This window comes from Atta colombica, unplaced genomic scaffold (assembly GCF_001594045.1).
Source record: "Atta colombica isolate Treedump-2 unplaced genomic scaffold, Acol1.0 scaffold32, whole genome shotgun sequence".
NCBI lineage: Eukaryota > Metazoa > Arthropoda > Insecta > Hymenoptera > Formicidae > Atta > Atta colombica.
In genome coordinates, this window is record NW_017259426.1 from 1,618,260 (window position 1) to 1,640,951 (window position 22,692).

Consider the following 22,692-nt stretch of genomic DNA (forward strand, 5'->3'; position numbering starts at 1 on the left):
AAATTTTATACAAATTTATTTTTACTAAGATCTTCTTTAAAAAATATATATATTATAATTATTTTAGAAAATACATATAATTACTTTAGAGAATATATAATTATTTTGTAGAATATAGAATTATTTAAATTATTTCACTTAACAATGATTTAAAAACAAGCGAAAAAAGATTAATTTTTCACAAGTAAAAAATAATATTTACCATAAGATTGCTCCACTGATGCCCGATGTTTCTCCCAGACCTCCTTCTCCTCTCAGAATATGGTTGTCATCTTCTCGCACAGGACACTCGCGTAAAACACTCGCGAATAATGAACTATAATCGCGCGCGGACTGTAACTTGAGTCCGATAACTTGAACGGCACTCCCGAAGCAAACGCGCGACGGGACGAACCGGCTACGGTTCGTTCATTCTCAAATAAATCGACGACGAGGGTACGTTAGCTTTCCCTTTGGATTTTTACACGAAGAGAACGATATTATTCAATATCTAAAAATTTATCTAGATATATACGTTCAGATATATCTGAAAATTTTTAGACACTTGAGAAAAATCGTTTCATGTAAATATCTTTTGGGTACTGAGTCCTCTCACCAGGAGGGTCATACCCGAGGGAAGATAAAAAAATATAATATATAGCTATTATCTATATTGCTATGCAATCGGTTAACTTTTAAAAACAAATATCAATCACACGTCTGCAATTTGTTATCATTGCGAAATAAATTCAGAGCAGATAAAAGAGTTGAATCTTTTATTTATAGATGATGTCTGTAAGATATGATTAGAGTCAATGTGCTAGAAATTAATAAAAAAGAGAAACGTTCTTTCGTTACTGATAAAAAAAAAGTTCCAAAGTTACATTTAATTTTTAAATTGATCGTATAACGAAAGGTGCACAAGAACAAAAAATTAATTAAATTATTAAATTATATTAATTGTGAAAACAGGAATTGCGTTTGCATAAGAGTATTCATATTAACGTTTCTTTTTTAGACTCGTGTGATATCGTTTGTACAGATAAATAGCCGTGTCGCGTGCCGCTCTTCTTCACATTTTTTTTTTAAACATATAATAATTGCAAAAAATACTAGATATAATACCAAATATTGTATTTTATGAATATTCACATAATACGATTAATAGTATGATTAATTATTCATAAAGTACAACGTTTCGTATTATATTTGGCATTCCTCGCAATAAGATTTCAAAAAGTGAAAAAGAGCACACGCAACACAACTCGTACCTGTTTGTACGAATCTCGGTAAGGGAATAACTGCGCGGTAACTATGCGTAAACGTAAACATGACGCGTCGCTCCGTGCCACCCTGTGCCATCTCCACTCTTCAAGGTCGCGCGTCAACTATTCAAATATTAACGTATATTACGAAGTAAAATAATTCTTTATATTTTTAATGTTCTTTGATTAATGAAATAATTTCTTATATATATTTAATTTTAGCCCGAATTTAATGTGATAGCATAATTATATTATGTGTACATTGAGGAACATATTTCCCTGATGAAAATAAAAATCAGAACGTAAGTCTAATGTAATGGGAGAGTAACAGAAGCGGAAACGAAACTTCTAAAAGGCGAAAATTGAAATATCAAAATGTAAAAGAAGTGTAAATCTTTTACATTTCAATTTTTGCCTTCTAGAAGTTTCGTTCACGTTTCTGCTACTCGTCCATCCGATTTACGCTCCGATTTTTATTTTCATCGGGGATATAATTTAAATATAATTTACTTTTTTCGTAGAGGAAGCAGAACACGAAAATGACAGAATTATACAATTCAAAGTGATAAAAAGGCACTATTTAAAACATCTAACAATAAGAATCTCATTTTTATCATATTGTGAGAACACATGAAATATGTAAAATATTCATGAGCTGTGTATGTGCTTAATGAATCTAACAATAAGAAATAAAGTAAAACCTGTGCAACAAAACCTATTAATCCTTAGTACATTCCTTAGTTTTAGGCGTAATTCGCGTTCATAAGTATTTAATTTTCAATAATATCAATAATATTCAATAATATTCAATAATATGCGACACACGGAGCGATTTGTAAAACACATCCATCTTCTTCCGAGTTCTGAGCGAATGCCGAAGTGATGACGTAGTCAACTACTACGCCGCGCAGCACATTCCCCCACCATGTTCACCACGTGACACGTTCCCCCTCGACCCTCAGTCTTCGCCCAGCGCTCCACTAGCCGGCATTATCTGGTATGTGTTGGTATTACATGCATATAAAATGTATTTCGCGTTGTTCCGTATTTCGTGTGTACTTTTTCAGAACGAGTCTTGAGGAATGAGGAGTGTTATAAAATTATCGGGAAACATAAAATCTGGCGATAAATGATCGTTGTCAAAAGCAACGCGTATCTATTCTTGTTAATCACGAATTGTTGGCTCGCTCGAAGTGTCGAAGTAAAATTCCACAGAATGAAATGCCTTACTGGTTTTTATAGTGTATTATTAAGAAGGACATGGACCATAAATTACTACGTGCGACCGGCAAACGATCCATATTTCGATAAAAATCTTGTAGATCATGTGGCGTTGCTCTGATCGTTCTTGATTTTATTTAAAATCGGACCGTTGGCGCTTCTAGAATCGGAGTGAAGTTGCCGCGATTTTCCGAACGTCTTCAACAGGTCATTAGCGCATTGGGAGTGTTGAATCTGGCAGTGCAAGTGAGTGATTATCGTAGCATAAATTAGCATAAATTTGTACGTGCGATGGTCAAACGTAATTTGAATCCCGTTCTGTTGCGTCGCGTCGGACTGTTACAGTTGGCGCTTCGAAGCATCGGCATGAAGTTGCATTGTCTTTCGAATTTCGTAAAAATATATCTCGGATTCGGACATATCGTGAGTGACGGATTCAATGAGCAATTGCAAAGTGTAAATCAGTGTACACGTTAACATTTTTTCGGACAGTTATGTCAGTCATGTCGGGAATTCATAGTTTTTGAATGTTCGAACGTCGCGTCGGTATGAAGTGAGCGTCCGTTGCTCGATTTTAAAAATAAATATTTGTATGAGTGAATAATTTGTTCATTTAAAAAACTAAAATTAAATTTATAATATTATTTAAAATTATCTTCGTTTAGTAGATCGAAAAAAAATTAATCTGTTATTAATACTTCTTTTTTGAATTTTTTTGGAAAGTAATAACACACATAATTTTAATCTAGAAAACAAGATTCAAATTTATTACATTTTCTGTGGTGATTTAATTTCATTTTCATAATGAATTCGTTATAATTTCGCTTTTCTGCGGAACGCAAATATGTTGAAATGAAAATGTAACAAGAATAATATTATAAATATTAATTAAATAAGAAATAAGTTTAAAATAATTAGAAATGTTTAAAATATTAAATAACTTTTTTATTTTTAGAATAAGACATGAATTCAATAATTAAAAAATAGCAAGACATCAATCTTTTATTAAAAACATTGTGTGGATTTTGTGTAATATAAATTGTTTTAATCGGAGAAGATAAAAAATGTAAAGAATTTAAGAATATATTATTTTACTTACTTTTCGTAATATGCGTATTAATATTTCGTAGTTAGAGGGTTGGCGCGTGACCTTGCTGCGCGGCGTGGTAGTTAACTACGTCATCACTTCGGCATTCGCTCGACGAACTCGAAGGAAAATGGACGTGTTTTACGTATCGCATATTAATTATTGAAAATTAGATATCTACGAACGCGAATTACGCCTAAAACTAAGGAGTGTACTAAGAGTTAATAAATTTTGTTGCACGGGTTTTACTTTATTTCTTATTGTTAGATTCATTACGCACATACATAACTCATTTTAAATATTTCATGTGTTCTTACATGTACGATATAAAAATGAGATTCTTATTGTTAGATATTTCAAATAATAGCTTTTTATCACTTTGAATCATATAATTATGTCATTTTCGTGTACCGCTTTCTTAATACGGAAAAAGTAACGGATAAATTATATTTAAATTACATCCACGATAAAAATAAAAATCGGAGCGCAAATCGGATGTAATGGAAGATTAGCAGAAGCGTGAACGAAACTTCTAGAAAGCGAAAATTGAAACGATGAAATGTAAAAGAAACATTTACGCTTCTTTTACATTTTGATATTTTAATTTTCGCCTTCTAGAAGTTTCGTTTTCGTTTCTGTTACTCTCCCATTACATTAAACTTACGTTCTGATTTTTATTTTCATCAGGAAAATATATTCCTCGGTGTATCACAATATAATTATGATATCACGTTAAATGATTCGTGCCGCTAAAATTAGATATATATAAGAAATTGTTTCATTAATCGAAGAACATTAAAAATATAAAGAATATGTTATTTTACTTCGTAATATATGTTAATATTTGGATAGTTAAACGGTTGGCGCGCGACCTTGAGGTGGGGATGGCACAGGGTGGCACGGAGCAGCGCGTCATATTTACTCGTAGTTACTGCGCAGTCATTCTCTTAAATTCCTCGAAATTTGTACAAGCGAGTAGCCGTGTCGCGTGCCGCTCTTTACGTTACTTTTTGAAATCTTATCGCGAATAATATCAAATAAATATATCACTGTTTAATTAAATATATAACTGTTTAAAAAAGATGTAATAAATATTAAATAAATGTTTCTTTAAATCATTATTTTAAATAAATAATTAATGTGAAATATGTTTATTTTACATTATTCATTCATTTAAAATGTGCTGAGAAACATTTATTCCACATTTATTTAATGTTTAAACATTATTTTGTATATATATATATATATACAAAATAATGTTTAAACATTAAATAAATGTTAAATTAATGAATTTTGAAAACCAATCGTGAAAAATATAAAATTAATGATTTAAAAAACATTTAAAAAAACATTTAAAAAACATTGTGTGCTGATTGAATTAATATATATTCATACATGAAAAATCTTTTCGTATTCAAATTTGTATTTTAATTCGAAATGATTAGCAAAATAAAGTAAAATAATTAAATATAAAAATAAAAATTTAGAAATCAAATATCCAAAAAAGGATCACATTATTATAATTCATAATAGTTTAATCGCTGAAATCACTGAAATAAATCTATCAAATTTCAACGATTTTAGCGACTTATTTCCATTATTCCGGATCTACAATAGATTTTTAACCCTTAGCCTTAATGGAATGGACGAATCACAATCAATTATTCTCCACGCATATAGTTATTCGATACAGTTAGGCAATTTCTTACAGTTTTAGGGGATGCTGTAACACTCCAGCATCCCCTTAAGACATCTATTGTAAATCCGGACTTAGGGTCCATATATAAACTTGCGTAGCCGCATAAATGTATACATATAGAAAATTATCCAATCACATTTTACGTACGTCTTTATAGGAGAAATGCGATTGGATAATTTACGTGCGGTTATACAAGTATGGGTATATCCTTAAGAATACGGCAAAGAAAATAGATGTGTTGTGTAGTTGACATCCATTTCTTCAGAGGGCAGTATAGTGCGCGGAAATATTTTGCGATAACAAGAAAAAGACTTTCATATCTTCTTTCAGATTTCTCTCTGATCGCAGTAGCTTCCTGCGACATTGTGATCGGCGTTCCAAAATTCATCGAAAAAACTGCTTTGTTCTTCAAATGACGTGTATCGTTTGACTGATTTTGACATTCATACACAGGTTATATGCCACAGATAAACTTGAAGATCCAAGTCCGCAATGAGCGAGAAAAACATGAATTCTGCCTTAGTGCGGAGAGTCAACAAATTATTGGAATCCAGAGTGGAACATGATAAGGTATAAATTGTGAAAAACGAACCGATTATATGAAAACCTTATTCTGCAAATGACAACGAGTACGTGGTACTTCAATAATTATTCTTATATTATATTTTAGGATACGTTGGAAGCTTTGAAAGAATTGTCAACATTCTTCACTGAGAACACATTGAATTCTCGCCGAAATCTGCGTAGCAAAATAGAGAGACGGAGTCTGGCGATAAACGAAGAATTCTTGGCTTCATTCAGAGAGGTAAAAGCTTCCTTGGACGATGTTTATCAAAATGTTCTAGCAATGAACACATCTGTGCAATCTATGACTAATCGCTTGCAAGCTACGAAGGCTCAAACTTCACAACTGATTGAACAGACCTCAAAGCTTCAGAATGAAAGGTAAAGATATTTGTATGTTTGTACAATGACATATTTGTATTTCTAAGAAATTTATTATTTATCTTTATTCTCAGTCAAATCTTAACTATGCAGCAAGAAGTTGCAAATGCATTTATCAGAAATTTTCAATTGACTCCATCTGAATTGACTGTACTGCATGGATCAGCCAGGGAATCGCCCATAACGGAAGAATTTTTTTCTGTAGTTAGTAAAGTACAGGTTAGTAGGTACATAGAAAGCTTCTTAAATAATTACAATTAAAACAAAAATTAAATTGTAAAAATAAAAATTTAAAGATAATAAAATAGAAGCTTATGATTGAGCTAGTTCTATTATCTATTACAAACATGATAAATATATGACAATTAAACATTGTTTTATTAAATTATGACCTTGTTTATTAATTTCTTATTTTATATTTATCATATTTATAATACACAAACACATATGAATAATCAGCTTGGCTGTTTATTATCTTTTATTATCTTTTAAAACAATCTATTTTCCATAATGATATTTATTTCTTCTCTTTTTTATGTGATTTGGCATTCAGGATATTCATGGTAAGTGTAGAGTATTGATGCAGTCCGGTTATCAAACATTGGCTCTAGATATTATGCAAAGAATGACATTGTTGCAAGAATCTGCGCTTGAAAGGTTATATCGATGGACGCAAACTCAGTGTAAAAATATAGAAAATGAACGTTTGGTGCCATTACTCATTAAAGCCATGAGTAAGCTACAAGATAGACCAGTGTTATTCAAGTAAGATGATTAATATTTGAATGCAGGTATTGCTTTTGAATCTGCTATTTTTATCATAATTAACATATGTTGCTAGGTACATTCTAGATGAGTACTGTACAGCTAGGAGAACTGCCTTGGTGGGATCATTCATAGATGCGCTAACATTAGGAGAGAGTTTTGGAACACCTAATCCTATAGAAATGCATGCCAATGATCCTAAGCGATATGTCGGTGATATGCTTGCATGGCTACATCAAGTAATTCCTGTAGAGAAAGAGAATATTCTTATTTTAGTGAAAGGCTGTGATAAAACAGGTAAGAAGCTCTTTTTTTTTCACCTTGAGTCTTGAGTCGTTATTTAAATGTGAATCTATATATTTTGTTTAAATATAATGAATCTGTTTATTACAGATGTGTCGGATCAGGTGAAACAGGCATTAAGTAACATTACAGAAGGATTATGTCATCCTCTAAAATCAAGAATAGAGCATGTTATATCTACAGAAGCGCCAGCGACAGTATTATATTCGATAACAACTCTAATCAGATTCTATCGCGCTATTACTGAACAAGTTATACCTGACAGTGTCTTAGATCAAACATTATTGGACTTATTAGTTTTAAGTGAAAAAAGTTTTCTAAGTAGACTACAGAGAGAAACGAGAATCGCTCTCGGAGAGCGTGCGGAGCCTCCCGGAAGTGATTTAGTTCCTGCTCCGTCAGTCTCTAGACTGTTATCGCTCTTAAATGAAATATTATCTGTCGCTAGTATTGCTGAAGATAGAGAAAAAGATATGTTACAGGTATATTCAATAACAATATTTTTCAACTTTTTGTTGGAAAAAATCTATTTTATGTTGTTTTAATGATTGGCAGATTGTGTCATGTATCATCGATCCATTACTTCAAGAAGTTAATGAAACAGCATCCAGATTGCCAACAGTGGATATGGCCGTTTATCTTCTCAATTGTATGCATCAGATACAATCAACGTTGGCACTGTACGAGTATATGGATCAGAGATTAGAAAGGTTACAGGTGATTGGTTAGTTTATACACACTAGAGTCAGACGTAATAGACTGAAATTGTTTCTACATTGTTTCATTTGATGTCTATTTGTAAATTGTAATGATTGCAATCGACTATAATAATCCAGGCACAATCCGATGCGCAAATCGACACACTTACGTCGGAGCAAGCTAGTTCTTTGGTAGCGCATTTAAATCTTGGCTCAATTTATACTATCCTGCAAGGACGCGATCAGGGACCACTTTCGTCTATACCAGGCATGGATGCCCTCAGCGTGAAAGAGTTCACTGTAAGTGATTTATTTATAAAATAAAATAACATATACCATCAGAGATGCTGATTTTTTGCAGAATAAACTGGAGGCATTTCTAGTGATGCCGGACGTCTTACTGTTACCACAAATAAGTTTACTGCAAAGCAATAATCATCGCATAATTACTCAGAAACGATCGTTCGAAGTAATCGGAGCTATATATAGGCAGTTGTTTGACGCCTGCTATGACCCGAAGAACTTATACCAAAACCCCAGCAGTCTCTTTTCCAGAACACCTGAGGATCTTCTTCAGACACTAATTTCTCAATAATTACATCTATTGATTTCTAAAAGCATTGTATATTGTATATGTAATGTATATATTTAAATAGCAATGAAGTGTATGAAAACGAATATGCTTGAATTTTTATAAATATGAAATAAGTATCTTGATTTCTTTAAACATTTTCGACTCATGTAATAACTTTTTTATATGGGAACAAAATGAGGGAACTCTCGCCTTATAAATTCGCTAAATATATAAATCCTATTAACACACATTATTATATTTAGCGCAAATTGTAATTAAAAAAAATTTTTACATTTATTAGGTGTATCAATCTTTAATTGTAAATCAAAGAAAATGAAAATTGAGGTATAGAATATCAGAAATGTTTTACGCAGTAATTATGTAAAAAAAAAAAAAAATTGTGCGAGTAATGTAGAGTTAAATGACGGATTTATGCAAAAGATTTCTTTGTTAAAATTTCAGAAAGACTGTTGGGATTTAGTGTCCCGCCAATGCTCGCGATTGGCACGGGATTCTAGAGTGCAGATAACGATGAGCGCCGATTGGTCGCGCGAGCTCGCGTCGGCCGCGACGACGAAGGATCGGCGCATGCGCGGCACGCGCCTCGCGCGGCGATTGGCCCGGCATTTTCAGTCAGTCGCTAGTCCGGTGCGGTGGAATGTGGTCGTGTTCGTATTTTGTTGTCGAACGCCGCGCGACTTTCATTGATCCTCCCGTGTAGTAGCGCATGAATCGCTGTGTGCGCGACAGTTTCATCGCCGATCGGCCGAGCGAACTCGTGTCGATTGTTTCGTCCGCTGGCGGAATACATTCTCGACAGGATTTCACGTTCGGGTAACGAGTGTACTTCTGGCGGAGTGGCGACGTGAGATGCGGCGCCGTACGGCGGTGGGCACGGCGCCGACGCGACGCGACGCACGCAGCGCGATATAATTGCGGGCCGCGCGATCAAACGCGCCATGGACTTCTCGTCCCGTCGGCTCAACGACGCGCACAAAGGACGGATGGAAAGCGGCGGCAGTAGTGAGTGAGTGAGTGAAAGAGCGTTATTGAGTGCGGGAGCAAGATGGCGGAATCGAGCTATTATCAGGTGAGTCTCGCCGTGCGAGGCATTCCGCGCTCTCCCATCTCCACGCTCTCTTTGCGAACTGGTGCGCGTGCCCGACGTGCGTTTATCCCGTGCGACGTGCGTTATTATCCGGACGCCATAATCGTGCACGTCTCCTCCTGGGACGCATGTCTCCGAGTCGGGATTCCTATCCTCTTGGTTCGTCGTTCTCACCTCTTTCCGCCGTTTTCTCATTCGCTTGCTCTCGTCCGTCCGCGACGTACGTGCACTTGTATCCCGAGGCACAAGCGGGACTTTCCCATCGATGACGGGGATCGTCGCGGTCGGTTTTTTGTGTGGATCGCGAGTTCTCGGTTCTCGGTCGGCGGCAAACCAGACGTGACGGGCCGCGCACACCTGATATGCATTTCCTTGCTGTTCCTCGTTGGGCCATCCCCTGTTTCTTCACCGTCGACCGTCTGGGTCTTAAAAAACTACTTTCCTTTTAGAAGATTCAAATCGATACACATCAGTCGAATACATTTTGCCACAGTTAAATGCAACGCCATATGCGTGTGTGTACATTTTTAATATCTATCTAATCTTACAAAATTTCAATTAGCTTAAAACTTGTCAAACAGTGTATTTTCCATTGTATATTACAAATATATCCTCCAAAAAATATCTCTGGATTTAACACTGGTTAATGTTTGGATAATTCTCACCATGTTTATGTTATGTTCTAATATTTTTCAATTGATCAAACTTACATTTAAATATACTCGACTCTTCTCCTGAGTCGAAAAATGTCGATAATTTGAATTTAAACAAAATTATAAATGGAAAGCGACGTGTGTCAATTTGCATCAAAAGTATCGACTGTGTCTCTTAAAAGGAAAACAACCCTAATTGATTCCATTCGCTGTTCCCTTCGAAATTACGTTGCCATTTGTAGCAGAGAAAAAAAATCCAGTTAACGAGGGTTAATTAACCAACGCGTCGATATGTACTGGACTTTATAACAGAATCTGGCCACTTATCAAAATAAGAATGAGAAAGAAAAGCGTATATACTGTTTTTTTTTTATAATTGCTATCCCATTTTAACTTATTAAAGTTAAAATAACGATGAGCTATTTAAACACTTGTCATCTCACGGCCATAATATTAAATTTATGATGTCAAATTATACCCAATTTGTATTATTTCGTATTATTTTGTCACTACTATTCTCACTCAATACATTAATTTAATTAAAATGCAATAAAGTTAAATAATTTAGCTCAAGAAAATGTATTAAATTTGATTCAAATTTAATTTATTATTTACTAAATGTATACGTTAATAGTGTATACGTTTATTTCGAAACTAATCACAGAAGTTGATTGATTTACATTTCAATACACATGGAAATAAATTTTACAAAATGTTATTCAATTCAAAGGATTGGACTGTCATTGTCCCTTTGATATCTAACAATACAGACTCTGTTGTAGGGCATCTCTAAACTGGCACACACTCGGTTGCCAAGTTGCGGTTTTTAGTTTTCGATTCCGTTTAGCTAGACTACTCTCTTGAGTTATGTATTCATGACATTGTGAAATTAATGGCGATTAATCTTAGACCTGTCCTCCAGTCGGCATTGAATCGCAAAAGATCCCTGAGATAAATTTTTGTTTGTATGAACGAACCAATAGATTCTGGTCACATCTATCAATTAGAATTTTGGTCATCAAGATTGAATATCGGTTATCTCAACTAGAATTAGAATAGGTTTAAATGTAAAATACTGATTTGTCCGTTTTTCATTAGAATTTCAATTAATGCAACCGGATTCTACTTCCAGTGATCCAATTCTCGGAGATAAAGTTTGCCATACCAAAGTTCATATGCAGCAATATTCAAGTTTTCAATAAGGAAAAATGAGATTCTTTTATATATCCACATCAGAATTTCAGCTTGTGACGATATCGATCGTTCCTCAATCGTTACCATTTTACCTGACAAAAACGACAAGAAAGTGCCCGGTTGGCGCTAATCGGCGTCGGTGTAACCGGTCCTGACTGACTTCGCGCCGGTTCCGCCTCGTAACACCTGCTTCTCCTGCGAAGAGGTACAAGAGACGCGGGAATAGGACGTTCGAGGAATGCCACCGCTCGCAAATAGATCTTAGGCCCCTATTCTGTAATTGTTAACAACGATAAAGCCTGAGGTACAATTGAAAACACTCTGGCTATAGGAACAGAGAATAATAGATTTTTCATTCTGTCAGAAATCGTGTATTCTGATGTATACATTTCTGATAGGTTGAAACCTGTTCCCTGTTTCTATTACCTGTTTTCGATTGTGTTTAAAGCTTAACGATATCGTTATATTGTCGTTACACAGGTTTTTTTTGTATGACAAAAAAAAGTTGCGTAACGACAATATAATGACACTATCATTAAGAATTATAGAATAGAGGTTTTATAAGAAATTTAGTTGGATGCATTAGTGCGCATTAATGCATATATAAAGCCGTTTGATGTAATCTGAGGATAAAAGTAAATGCAAATATTTCGAATTATAAAATACATGTTTTATATATTTAACAGTACAACAAAGTATATTCTTCAGAGGGTTTCAGGGGGATTTAATCGATTTTTAATATTTATATTAAACACATATCTTTATGTATAGCTTTATGTATAGCTTGTATCAATGTACTGACAATGTAACCTGTATCACAACTGTCCGACTGATTCGATTTTTCTTTAAATGTATTGTTAAATATAGAAATCTAAGAGATATTTATTTTTTTATATTGATTCAATTCAAAATTTAAGGGGTGAAGCAATCCTTCCAAATTTAATAGGAATGGAGATTTTTCAAAATATTACATTTTTAAAATCTAGAAAATTATATAAAAAATTAAAAAATTTTATTTGAAAAGTAAATCATTGAGGACATTGAAGTAATCATTTAAGGGAAGAACCTGGTTTAAAGAGTCAAAAATTTTTTTTTTTTTCTTTTTCTTTAATCGATAGTATTACTTTTTAAAAATATACTCGTAAAGTTTTAGACCGAAATTCAAAATACTTTTGTAGTTATAGCTTGAGAAACAGGTACGCGTCGTGCAAATATACAGTGGTACCGAAAACTTTTCTTAAAATCACTTTTTCGAAATTGGCAAGATAATTTAAAAACTATTTGACTAATTTACTTCGTCCAAAATTTTTTAGTTACATAATTGTCAATTAATTCTAAATGAACTAAAAACATTATTTGTTAAAAAATTAATATAAATAATTATTTCTGCACTTATAATTTGAGATTTTTCTCCCCTCCCCCCTTTTTTTTAAGTTTATTCAGGATAAAATATTTGATTTAAAAAAATTTTTGGTTTTTTTTTTATTCAGGCAAGGATTACAGACTCCATATTACCAACGTCTGTGCTAAAGCACAATAATGATTAATATATAACTTATTATTATTGTATTAATTATTTTTATATTAAAAAATTATTTTGTATTATTGAAATATCTATTATTGAAATATCTATACTGCAAATCACCCCTAAAATTTTAGAAAGATCGACTTCATAGTTTGTTTATAAAAAATTCGCAAAAAAAAACAGCTATTTTTCGCGTTCTAAACCAAGTTCCCCCTTTAAGAGAATTGTGTATTATAATAAATGGTATGAGGTTGTGCATTACTAGAACATTAACGGGCATTAATGGATATTAGGATATTAATAGGCATTATTAAAGCATTAGTGAACATAACAGTTGGGTATTACCTATGCATTATTTGGGCATTAGTACGCATTGTTGTATGCAATTTTGGTTAGCGGTTTCTCAGTTTTATTTAAAAAAACTTTTTATATATCTTATCGTTTTGTTGATAATTGGTTATAATTATTTTTGAGGGTCATTTCATTATGTAAATCTCAAATTGGATCGATATAAAAAAAATACATATCTCTAAAATTTTTGTGTTTAACAACACATTTCAAGGAGACTCGAATCGGTCAAACAATTGTGATAAATAATTTCTGAGTGCATCCAATCGAATTATACATATTTTATGGCCGAAGGCTTTTATTTAGACCTCGAATCCGCTCGATGATCATCGGGAGATCGTGAAGTTGGCATGTCGATTCTTGTCTCGAAAACTTTCACGTATAATCGCGAGTTACACTTGAAGATTCGATCTCGAAAAGTCGATTCTAATATTAGATCGTTCACCGACACTTTCTCGAATTTTACGCGAATAGAATGCTGAAACATCATACGATTGTTCCAGAAAACAATATTTTAATAGTCGATAATATCAATTGTTTCTTTAAAGTTCAATTTTACAGTAAAACGGAGAACATTAAAATGATGTGGAAAATTTGTCATTTTTCCCCATCAGACTTTGTATACAAACTGAGTTTGTATATTCGTGCAAAATTCGTCGTATATAAAATTAATCTGTTACTATGTTGTTTTTCAAAGGTTTGTCAAATACAGCAAAAACAAAATTTCAGTCAAATCGAAGCGAAATTGTTACTATGAGAAAAATAAAACTCTGAAAAGCTAAATAAATAAGATAAAAAAAATTGGAGTTCTTTGAAAAGGGGATTGAAAAAATTTTATTTAAAGGGAAAAAAAGAATCTATTAAAATCTAACAGTTTTTCTTTGATTCTGAAATTTTGTTTGATTATATTTAACAAATCTTTGAAAACTATCTCTGATGTAATAAATTAATTTTATATACGAATTTCATAGCCGTTTACGTTTCAAATTAAAACTACGGTTTTGATCGTAATACGTCAATGAATGAATAATAAATGAGTAATAAATTAGTAATTCAACGCTGACGTTGAAATCTTCTTTTGGCGTTGCATGATGATTTGTTTGGAGGCTTGGTACTGGTGAAAATAATTCTCATGCTACTTTCACAATTTTCCCCGATTTCCTCATGCGAAATGCTCGTCCAAATGAAAAGGATTCCCCTGACGTTGCGACGTCTGTTGACCTGCCAAAGATTACCGTGGCAAATATTAGTGGAATGCATGAAAATAGATCGTGCGTCAGTTAGTGTCGGCTGTGTGCAAGTTTTCGCACACGCAGCGAAAATTAAATTAACATCCAGATATACTTTCATTACTCCCGAAGGCAGAGTCGCAGGGCTGTCATTTCCTATGCATATCTAGCAATGTCTACTATAAAGAGAATTTGCGTAACAAACACGATTGCGAATTGTGAATGAAACATTCTAATTTCAATGCGATAACTTCGACCAATACTTTCAACAGTTATTGTTTCAACAGAAACTTGAATCTTGTGATGCTATTTGTTGTACAATAATGTAGTTACAATGAAGTCACAAGCTTAGAATTCACACTATTCACATATATTTTTCTCGAAGTAAATTCAATTTATAAAAATTGACATAACTCGATTACAATAAAGAAAATATATGTAACAGAAGTGTTAAATTGATACACGATTACATTAATTCCACATACATATGATTATTTATTTTTGAATTATAAACTTTGTTCTTTGTATTTGTTCAGAACTTTCTTCGAAAATGAATAAACCTATATATAATTATTTATTATGACTCTAAATAATGGATCGATCGGATGGCACCGAGTTACGAGTTTGATTTGTGACTTGACGATTGGTTGTTTTATTTTTTTTTAAATATCTTCTTCATATTAGCATCGTAAGGAAACGATAAGTTCACGTTTTATAGTTGAGTAACGCTGTTATCGGCGCGGCTAAGATAAGAGATAACGGCGTCGGCGCTGTCTTCTTGGTCAGTTCTACTTCTCAAATTCGAGGAGCGTGTCGCGCGCTCCGGGTGCGAGCGAGCTTTACAGTTAGGTCGTCGTATAACAGCGACAGTGCGCGGAATCACGGAAATACGGCGTGCGGACGTGATATCGTAGATTTTCGCTGCAACAGGTGGCTGACGTTTACCTGGGCCCGCATGATTGCAGCCCGGGAGATTATCGCTCCAATGACAGTGATTCAGCAGTGATTAATCACGATGGAAGCTCGTTTGTTTGTTGCTCGATGCGAATCTTAATGACGAGATATTAAAACGTTCTGCCGATGTTAGTCTCGCGCGACAGAACGCACACGCGACTAAGAGACGAAAGTATCCTGGTCATTTCGGTGCGAAGCCATTTCACGGAATAAGGATGTCGTTTATCGGGTTGGACAAGAAGAGGAAATCGGTTGTGTGCAAATGTATCCCACTGACCAGCTCTAGATACCTTCGGACTTGCGTGACGCCGTGTGCGGTACGTTTCCGCCGATAGTGTCGGTTCTATATCGAGAAGAATCTTTTATTTCCAATGTAGATTAGTTTCAATCTCGGCTCATCCTCATTTTTTCTAGTTCTAAGAATTAGAAAAAGATGGAGAGTAAGTTGAACCGAGATTAAAATTAATCTACATTGGTGAAAAAAATTTATTTCTTTAGAACCTTTATTATTTCTATCAATGTAAATTAACTTTATTCTTAAATTAATTTATTCTTTTTCTAATTCTTAGAACTAGAAGAAGATAAAAAAGTAAGTTAAATAGAGATTGAAGTTAATAGCTGTGTTTAGCAGAAAAAGCAGCTTTGTAATTGTAAAATTCTTTAATTTGATTTGTCTTGTCCTTAACGCTTCACTGAGTCTCTGTATAAATCAATCGTATTAAAGAATCTTACTACAATTGTAAAACTGCTTGGACATAGTTAATTCATCTTGATAAGAAAGGACATTAGTGCAAAATCGAGTTAAAGATGTATTAGATTAGACTATAAATTAGGATCAAATTTGGATTGGAATTTGATCAATAAAAGCAAAGTTTACTAAACTTGATATTGATTCTCTTTCTTCTGATTAGTTAAATTTCAATCCAATTCGAGTTTGAAAGTCGATATCCTTAATCGTTATGTTTAAGACTGTCTTAAGTAAAGTCTTAAAATGTTAATGAACCAATTCAGAGAATTGTATTAGCACACTCAGAAAAAAAATATAGTTTTGACAACTACTAAAAAACAACGCTAATAATTTAAGTACTTGCAACTAATTTTACAAAGTAATAAGAATTAGTATAGTACCGAATATTATAAAAATATAGTATTGCACTATATACTATAAAAATATAGTTATTCAGTACTACTTTATAGTTGCCACAACTATTTTTTTTCTTTCGGTGCACCTTAAGACATTACTTATGTAAGACGGTCTTAAAATAAGAATCCGACTAGAGTTGTATTCCAAAATTTACTGCTTGTATGAAAATCTATAGCTTACGTACATTATAGATTTTCAGTACTGGCAATTAATTTTGGAACACAACCTATGAATATCGGTTGCAATCTGATATTTGCTTTTAAGGCTTGTGGCCTCTAATTTACTCGTGATTCAAAGACACGATTCGCAGTCGCACGCTGTGCATTCGAAGTAGGTCACTAATACATCCGTTAGAAGTTTGATCGAATAGCCTTGGACGTTTCCATGGACGAAGCAATTGTATCGTCACGCGAATTGACAACTACCAACGTTCATTCATCACAATGGATAATGCTGTTTCGATGGCCGGAATTCGATGCGAGACCGCGGGAGACTGATACTTTCTCCTGCGCGTGTTGTGTTTGCCTAGCGTCTATATCCGTATCTCACGAGTAGCCATACCAATACGCGCCAGACGATTTCCGGTTAAAGAGATGTATTTCCGCGATGTTTCCCTTCGGCTCGTTGACGAGACCCTCTCTGATCGTTGATATTTAATTAATTTCCGCCAGGTGTTATCTTAACTCTGGCGCACGTTAATGCGAGAGATCATATTGCGATTATTATTATTATTATTATAAGGATTAACACGGGCTCGCGCATAATGCCGAAAGATTATATACGTTCAGTGCGTGGAAACGAGTACAGTGCGGATGTTGATTATTAATTGATACGAATCCTGCCATAAGGATGGAAAAAATGATTAAATACAGACATAGCGCTTCGCTCGTATCTATATAAAAGTGGAAATTCTTGTAGAACACAAAAGAAGGAAAAATTCTCGTTTTAATTAGAAAGTTTAATTAGAGAGTGATTAATCGTCCGAACTGCCCGTCCTTATTGCACGTTCTTTTGCCCGAACTCAATTGCTATATTGGCTATCAATAATCAGGATTGAACTTTGTATCTGTTTCAGGGCGATTACATCAGGCACCCAGTTCTTTACGAACTGTCGAGCAAGTATGGAGTGGCTGGCAGTGACCAGGTGCCCTTGCCGGCACGTCTTGACGTGCTGCGAGAACATATACGCCGAGAAATACGCAAGGTATGTCGGGTTTTCGCTTATCCTTCGTTGACTGTAGTGAAGCTGTTCTTTCTTCGTCTGTACACATGGTAGAATGATCAGCACGTTTTCTTCGTTATCTTTGTTCTGTACCGTTCTCTTTTCTTACTCAGCAATAATTAGCCTAATGCATCTTTTTTTTTTCATTTCGATGCGTTGAAATTAATCTCTCCTTGCTATCTTAATGTTCTCGCTTGCCTTTTTTTATTTCTAGAATAAATATTCTATGATAGTGGATATTTGTTCCCATAGTGGCTTTTTATATAGGGCTAATTTAACTCGTAATGGAGCATATAGATCCTGGGAAAATTCTGAAATATTTTCTTAATTTTTAATTTTTAAATAGTTTAATGATTTGAAATAATTTTATGTTTTATCTTACTTCACAGTTTTTGTTCATATAGGCTAATTATCATACTATATTTATGCTAATTTTAAATGTATTGTAATTTTTTATACATATAGATAGTTGAAAATCGTAAAAACTTCTAGAATAGATAACGAAAAAACATCCCGAAGACTTACTCATATAGTCCCTTAATAGTCACTTATATAGTCACAAAAGGTATTCCTATTACGGAGAATAGAATGTACTACATGAATTATTTTATAGTGAAAAGATTATGAAAAGTTACGGATTTTTCTATATTTGAAAAAATAATACAAAAGTTTGGCGGTAATTTAGAAGCTGGATAAAAAATTATTCAAGTAAAAAGTAGACTTTAAAGTAGTTTTAAAAAATAATTGAAATAAAATGAGAAAATCTTCATTTGAATTTATAAAATAAAATTATATTATCAAATATTGATCTTATTGAACTGTTCGTATTTATTTGGTAATGCGCTGTTTTATTCAGTCATTTTTATATGGTTTTATTGGAAGATATAAATTTCCAATTCCACTTTTTGCAAAGACTATACATAGACACACACCTGATACTGATACATCCTTAAATCGATTCCATAATTTAGGTGGAGATTTGCAATTACAAATCCTCGATACTTAAAGAGATTGCAAGAGGATATTGCAGATAGGAGTATTTGCAGATCGTACGTGATTACATTTTTTCGTGCGTACCTACATCTAGCTTAATCAATATCCGACATACGTCTCGGTAATAAACGATCGATGATCTATGGTTTCCGGATGCACCGGACGTCGCGTTCTAAAAATCACGCTGCGAATGGAAACTTGAGGGTGGTCCAACCATTTCTGCAACTCGCGTAGAAACAAGTTTTGCTATATAGCAGCGTCTTTCTCTGTCTCTCTCTCTCTTTCTCTTTTTTGTCTTTTGTCTTCTTGTTTTATCTCTTAGTACTTACTAAGCGCCTTTACAACATGCTCGTTTAACGTTGTCTGGTTGCTGCCTACCGCTAATAGATCCACTGCGAAACAGAGCCGTGTGTAATACTGTATAATGCGATAGGTTTCTTAACACAGCACATTTTCATACGCTTGTTACCAGAACATTTTCTGTGAATCAACTGCACTGCAGAACATATGCATGCTAATGTCTCGGAAGTCAAGACCATTTGTTTCAAATGAGTCATTATTGCTTATTGAACAAATATCTTTTGAACGATTATTTTTGTCTGACTAATATTGGCGTAATATTAGACACGAATAATTCTTCATATACCAACATGAATTTATATTGGAAAATACATGGAAAGAATAATTTTGCTGAAGTATCTAAAAATTCAATTAGATATGAAAACAGATCTGAAAATAATATGTATTGGATCATCAAAATAATTATGTGGAGACGCTCAAACATGACGTTAATGTAGCAGAAAGTTTTAATCTGTTTGAGCATTCAATAGAATTATTTAAATAGTTCAATACAATTATTTGCAGATGTGTATCTCATTAAATTTTTAGATACTTTAGTTAAACCGCTCTTCCCGTGTAAAAGTCATGATGATTCATTGCGAAAATTCGCGATAACTGTATATTAATGCTTACTAATAGAATACCAAAGGATATATCAAAAGATATAATCATTGGGCACGTGCGTGATTTTACGTCTCATTTGCTGTACAAAGGAGCGGCACGATCGAGTGATAGATGTTTTTTAAACGAGCGATTGACCGAGATTATAATAAATGTATACAGTTAAACTTCTCGGTATAAGATGTTGTTTTCAACTGAAATGGTGATGATGGTGGTCGTTCCAATGCACGATTATGAATTTTAATATTTTAACATTTTTTTTTCATTTGCAGGAGCTGAAGATAAAGGCTGGTGCGGAGAAGCTGAGGGAGGTCGCGACCGATCGCAAGTCGCTCTCGGATGTCGCGACTATTGTGAAGAAGGCGAACAGCAAGTTGAACGAGCTCCAAGCTGAGCTCCAGCAGCTCGAGAGTCAAATTATACTGACGCAGGGCCAGCCTCAATCGCCGCAGCAGAATCACTCCAACGGTCAAGGTTGGTAAAGCGAAGCATATGGCGCTGTGCGATACCATCTTCGGGTTCTCCTTATAATTCCTCGCATAGCATTGATCGAGCGAGAATAAAGCAGTTCGCTACGCGCTCCTAAACGGGTTTTATGTAACGAACGTCGCGCGTCAGACGCAATACCGGGACAAGCACTAAAGATCTTCGATATCGGGAAAAATAGGTTAATATAAGCAGAGAGAAATCTGCGTTTCTTGTATTCGTTGCACGATAGTTTAATAAGCATTATTATATGAATCATCATAGAAGACAGCAATTACAAACAATTAAAGCACACGGGATATTAATAACAGATCTTTTTTCTGTAGCTGAATTAAATACATACATTTGAAACTTTAGGTGAAATAGGTGTATGTTTGATATTTTGCGAAAGTAAGAAAGTTTTAGTGCTGTCCCCTTAAAAAATAGAATCTAGCTATCACTAACATTCCTTTTGATTGGCATCACAATGGCGGTACCAATCAAAGTATAGCGGGAACGCACATATAATTCACATCTAATATACACATTTCAAACAGGCACATATATTTTATATAAATAAATCCGCCTTTTTGCCATTTTCAGCGAATTCGATTGGACGCATTGGTGCATGTTAAAATCATTGTTCATTAATTTAATCTGTGTAAAAGTAAAATGCAAATATTTCGAATTATAAAATACTTACATATTTTACTTAATAATGTATTGAGGATTTCACGGTTTAATCCATTTTTATATTTATATTAACAATTATTCAATATTTTTATTGACGTCAATATCGTCATATCTTTACGTTAATTTGTTTAATATGACGGCTTTAACGCACACCAGTGTGCACTGAGTACGTTTAATCGAATTCGTCATCAGTCTTTTAGGGATATTAGTATCTAGTGTAGGAATCTAGTGTAGAAATAAAAAATAGACTTAATCAAAGTGCCGATAAGAGCATAGAATATCGATCATTTGAACAACTTTTTCAGAAAGTTTCATGAAAGCATGTTCACGATAATTTCACGTTTATTTGTATGCAGCGATTATTGCCCCATTTATTCATTGGTTTTACATATCGAAGCATTGCGGTAATAGTTAATGTTCCGGCATACCCGCTCCCTACCGCGTTAATGACCGTTCCATATCGTTAACGAGAGGGCACTTAATAACTCCACCCGCTAACGAGGCGTCGAGACGACGACTTCGGGTTTTATAAAGCTCGTCTGAGCATGCCAAGTTGCTAGCCTTACGTCGCCATTAAGGCTGACAAATCGAGCGTATCTCTTTAATGTAATGACGTTTCTGATTCATCGATTGATATATATATCATTGCATTAGATGTATATCCAAACGTTTAAGTTAAAAAGACAACATTCAGTGAAATAAATGTAGTAAGAGATATCAACATTGAATCGAAATATCTGTATAAGTCAATCCTCCGGAATTAACAGCAGGTCTGAATCCATTCAATTATAAATTTCTTTGTAAAACATGTCAAACAATTTAATTTTTTAATATTACATCTGAAACAAATTTGTATTATTTTTATTAAAATGTACTTAGAATTTTTTCTTTTTTACAGTAGTCATTTTCTTGAAATCAATAGTGCTTTTTAATTTTAATAGATTAACATAAATAGGTCTGGTATATTCAGCGTCAGTTAACTGTGTTCAGATTTTGACGTCAGCTTCGGAGGGTTAAAAAAAGGCGAGGTGATTGATGTGATAAATGCAATTAGAGGTATATTTACCTTTTTTGATCGATTGATCAGCAACAGAAAAAAATATGTTCCAAAATAACATACTATTAATGTCGTTAACATTGTCATTCTTCCGTAACATTGAGTTTATATGCTAGCTGCATAGCTTCGTACCGTGTTATATGCTTCGATATAGCTTCTATATATGCGATGCTTAAAATGGTATTCAATTCCTCCACGAGTTACTGCCAGTTTTGATGAGACAATAAAGAAAGGGCAGATGACGATTATCATCTGTCTTATTTGTGTCTGCGTGCTGAGATGGCTCTCTTTTGGTTCAAAATCTCTTCATGCCGCGGAATATAAATTAGGAACGATTAACAGAATTTTTTCTAATTAAAGCTCATGGCTCTCTCTCGGTACTGATTGTATCGCGTTTCGCATTCCGTGAGTCTGCCAAATTTATAACTGAAATTCAGTCGTCGCATTGTTTTCTTCATCGCTGATACCTTTTGGATGAATGCTTATGCCTTACTAATATTTTTTGAATATTCTTAGACATAATAATTGATTCGAAGCAGAAAAATTACTTGTTTATGTGTATAATGTTGAATTCATATGATGACTTTATATGATCATTTTTTTTTTATAAC

At 33.8% G+C, this 22,692-nt stretch overlaps 2 protein-coding genes across 5 annotated transcripts in view; both read left to right on the forward strand.

Annotated features, from left to right (window-relative positions):
* The first annotated feature begins 2,219 nt into the window (after positions 1–2,219).
* On the forward strand, positions 2,220–8,557 carry LOC108690367 (conserved oligomeric Golgi complex subunit 6). Of its 3 annotated transcripts, none has more exons than XM_018197617.1 (10): positions 2,220–2,241; positions 5,582–5,821; positions 5,922–6,196; positions 6,271–6,415; positions 6,750–6,961; positions 7,038–7,258; positions 7,355–7,746; positions 7,820–7,981; positions 8,101–8,262; positions 8,324–8,557. In XM_018197617.1, exons 2-10 carry the CDS (start codon positions 5,744–5,746, stop codon positions 8,555–8,557), a joined length of 1,881 nt encoding a protein of 626 aa, XP_018053106.1. In that variant the 5' UTR covers positions 2,220–2,241; positions 5,582–5,743. The 3 variants fall into 3 exon arrangements, with proteins under 3 accessions (XP_018053106.1, XP_018053105.1, XP_018053107.1); XM_018197616.1 differs by lacking the exon at positions 2,220–2,241 and adding an exon at positions 2,320–2,711; XM_018197618.1 differs by lacking the exons at positions 2,220–2,241; positions 8,324–8,557 and adding an exon at positions 2,320–2,711 and having other exon boundaries at positions 7,820–7,988; positions 8,101–8,233.
* Positions 8,558–9,254: 697 nt separating this feature from the next.
* The window catches only part of LOC108690408 (serine/threonine-protein kinase N), a 34,164-nt gene continuing 20,726 nt past the window's right edge, over positions 9,255–22,692 (forward strand). Inside the window, exons 1-3 of one of the 2 annotated variants that reach the window (XM_018197677.1) lie at positions 9,255–9,626; positions 17,767–17,895; positions 20,139–20,340. In XM_018197677.1, the coding sequence (XP_018053166.1) occupies positions 9,603–9,626; positions 17,767–17,895; positions 20,139–20,340 (355 nt within the window). In that variant the 5' untranslated portion in view covers positions 9,255–9,602. Of the gene's footprint in view, positions 9,627–15,689; positions 15,865–17,766; positions 17,896–20,138; positions 20,341–22,692 lie in introns of those variants that run through there. The other variant, XM_018197676.1, reaches the window with a different exon arrangement.

Excerpts from the sequence above, each read along its gene's own strand:
- LOC108690367 (XM_018197617.1), top strand. The coding sequence starts at position 5,744 with ATGAGCGAGAAAAACATGAATTCTGCCTTAGTGCGGAGAGTCAACAAA. Across the intron at positions 7,259-7,354 it reads GAAAGGCTGTGATAAAACAG|ATGTGTCGGATCAGGTGAAA; the intron begins GTAAGAAGCTCT and ends TGTTTATTACAG. Across the intron at positions 7,747-7,819 it reads GAGAAAAAGATATGTTACAG|ATTGTGTCATGTATCATCGA; the intron begins GTATATTCAATA and ends AATGATTGGCAG.